We start from the raw sequence: 2500 nt of genomic DNA, 5'->3' as shown, positions 1-2500 counted from the left end.
ATCCAGTTCGACTTCAAGGTGAGTTTCATTCAGTGGAAGCAGGAGTTTACACTGTCCAACAAGCAGAGGTGGAAGAAGTACTCAGATATTTCACCTGAAGTCTTTTGGATTTGAATCAGTCAGACTCTATTGCTAACGAAGTTAACACATGCTGATTGAACCTTTGAACACCTAATGACAGTTTTACAAATATTTTTACATTTGAAATCACATAAATGTAACTTTTCAAAGGATAATGAAACCTTGCATGCATCAAGATCAGGACTCCGTAAAATAAACACTAATCACAGTTTCATTGGTTTCACGACGTTAGGAGACGATCCCTGACGACCTTTCTACTAACTAAGAACAATAATGTCCACGTCCAAAATCCAAATCAAACTTCACACTTTTAGAAAAACTTAATTAAGTAATGTGTTTGATATTTTAGGTGCATTTCTTAAGAACAACAAATTAACAACTTTGATTTAATTGTATTTGAATTATTTATGAATTGATTACCTTATAAACTGCTGTGTAGTTTAATCTATAAGTAGAGCAGTAATAATAAGAAAGAAAATGGAAATATTATTACATGTTTTAGTACTTAACTTTTACTAATTGATGGTGCTGAGAATCTCCTTTTTATTTAAAATCTTGTGTGTAATCACTTTCCGTCCTGTGTCCCCTGTATTTTGTGGGTACACCAAACACTGTATATTCCTTGTGATGGTGCATGACCCCCCCGCCCCCCCTTCAGTACCCCCGCCTCACCCGCTCTCCCCCCCTCCCCCCCTGCTCTCCCCCCCTCCCGCAGGGTGCTCCGGTGGGAGGTCACATCATCAACTACCTGCTGGAGAAGTCCCGCGTGGTGCACCAGAACCACGGGGAGAGGAACTTCCACATCTTCTACCAGATGATCGAGGGCGGAGAGGAAGACCTGCTGCGGAGCCTGGGGCTGGAGAGGAACCCGCAGCAGTACCAGTACCTCGTCAAAGTACGTCCAAATACTGCATATAATACTCTAAATACTGCATTATATACAGCATCAAATACTGTGAACCCGCAGCAGTACCAGTACCTCGTCAAAGTACGTCCAAATACTGCATATAATACTCTAAATACTGCATTATATACAGCATCAAATACTGTGAACCCGCAGCAGTACCAGTACCTCGTCAAAGCACGTTTTAAATACTCTGAATACTGCACTATATACTTTATTACATACTGTGGACCCGCAGCAGTACCAGTACCTCGTCAAAGTACGCTCAAATACTGCATATAATACTATGGACCTGCAGCAGTGACTGGTTAAAGTACGTTTAAAATACTCTAAATACTGCACAGGAAAGTGGCAATACATATCTCTCTCTCTCTCTTTCTCTCTCTCTCTCTCTCTCTCTCTCTCTCTCTCTCTCTCTCTCTTTCTCTCCCTCCTGACACAACCTATTGATCTGTAACGTGTGTGTTAGTGTGTGTGTGTGTGTGAGTCCCAGTGGGAGTTCTGGTTAAAGGCTCTCAGGCAGGGCCTGTTAGTGCAGCAGGAGCTTTCCTCTGGGGGAAGTCTGCCTGAAAGAACTAGCTGCACGCACGCACACTTCTGTTTGTATTTAAGTAGCTACTTTGTGGATTTATTTTTGACATATTCATGACTTTATTAGGTAATAAAGTGTATGATTAATATATAATGTGTTCGGAGAGATTAAGGTGTGTCTTTGTTTGTTCTCCAAAGGGAAACTGTCCCAAAGTGAGCTCCATCAACGACCGCAGTGAGTGGAAGCTGGTGAGGAAAGCTCTGACGGTGATCGGATTCAACGAGGACGATGTGGAGGTGGGGCACACTTTGTTTAATGACCTTTAGAGGAATAGTTCAGACATGCTATATCTATGTTATTGTGAGGACATAATGTGCTAATTCTAGTATGTAGTGTCTCTACATGTCTCCATGCTTTAATGTTCAAAAAGCTCTTCATTGTTCTCATACTGCCTGTGCTGCAGCACCTCTTTTCACCTTACGTCTGAAACCAGAGCCCAGTCTGCTCTGATTGGTTAGCTGGCCGGCTCTGTTGTGATTAGTCAACAGCTGAGAGATGTCCCGCCCCTTATCACGTACAATGTGTTGGAGCGCTAGCCAATAGGAGCACAGGTGTTCCATAGTGATGTCACTGTTTTATTTTTTGGCCTTTGCACACCTTTCACAAAAATCTTACACACTACAGGAAAGGACAAACCAGAAAAAGCTTGATAGGGCCTCTTTAAAGTCAGAGAATAATAAACCAACCATCAAACGGCAGCTATTGCTCCATAAACTCTTTTAATGACTGTTTTCTTCAATGGAGTTTGGTGTCTTTCAAGAGAACAGAGATAACACCTTCAGTTCTCTCTCTGACAGCAAGGTAAAGCAGACACCCTTTATATTGATGTATTGTAGGTGTGTAAAGTAGGTCCACAGCAGTACGATGCCCCCCTCTCTACTGGAGGTAAAACACTGACTCTGGATCAGTTTCTAAAGAAGCTC

The 2500-nt window shown here is 42.2% G+C and overlaps 1 protein-coding gene across 1 annotated transcript in view; it reads left to right on the top strand.

Moving 5' to 3' along the window:
- Positions 1-1843, top strand: part of LOC307034982 (unconventional myosin-Ic-like) — a gene marked incomplete at its 3' end in the record, with an annotated part of 70438 nt that extends 68595 nt beyond the window's left edge. Inside the window, exons 6-8 of the mRNA XM_079673906.1 lie at positions 1-18; positions 797-976; positions 1715-1843. The exon at positions 1-18 is cut by the window's left edge and continues 63 nt beyond it. Of these exons, the coding sequence (XP_079530032.1) occupies positions 1-18; positions 797-976; positions 1715-1843 (327 nt within the window). The remainder of the gene's footprint in view (positions 19-796; positions 977-1714) is intronic.
- Positions 1844-2500: the final 657 nt, after the last annotated feature.

The sequence above is a fragment of the Notothenia rossii genome, assembly GCF_949606895.1.
Source record: "Notothenia rossii genome assembly, chromosome: 4".
Taxonomy (NCBI): domain Eukaryota; kingdom Metazoa; phylum Chordata; class Actinopteri; order Perciformes; family Nototheniidae; genus Notothenia; species Notothenia rossii.
This window is presented reverse-complemented; position numbering and strand designations above follow the sequence as displayed.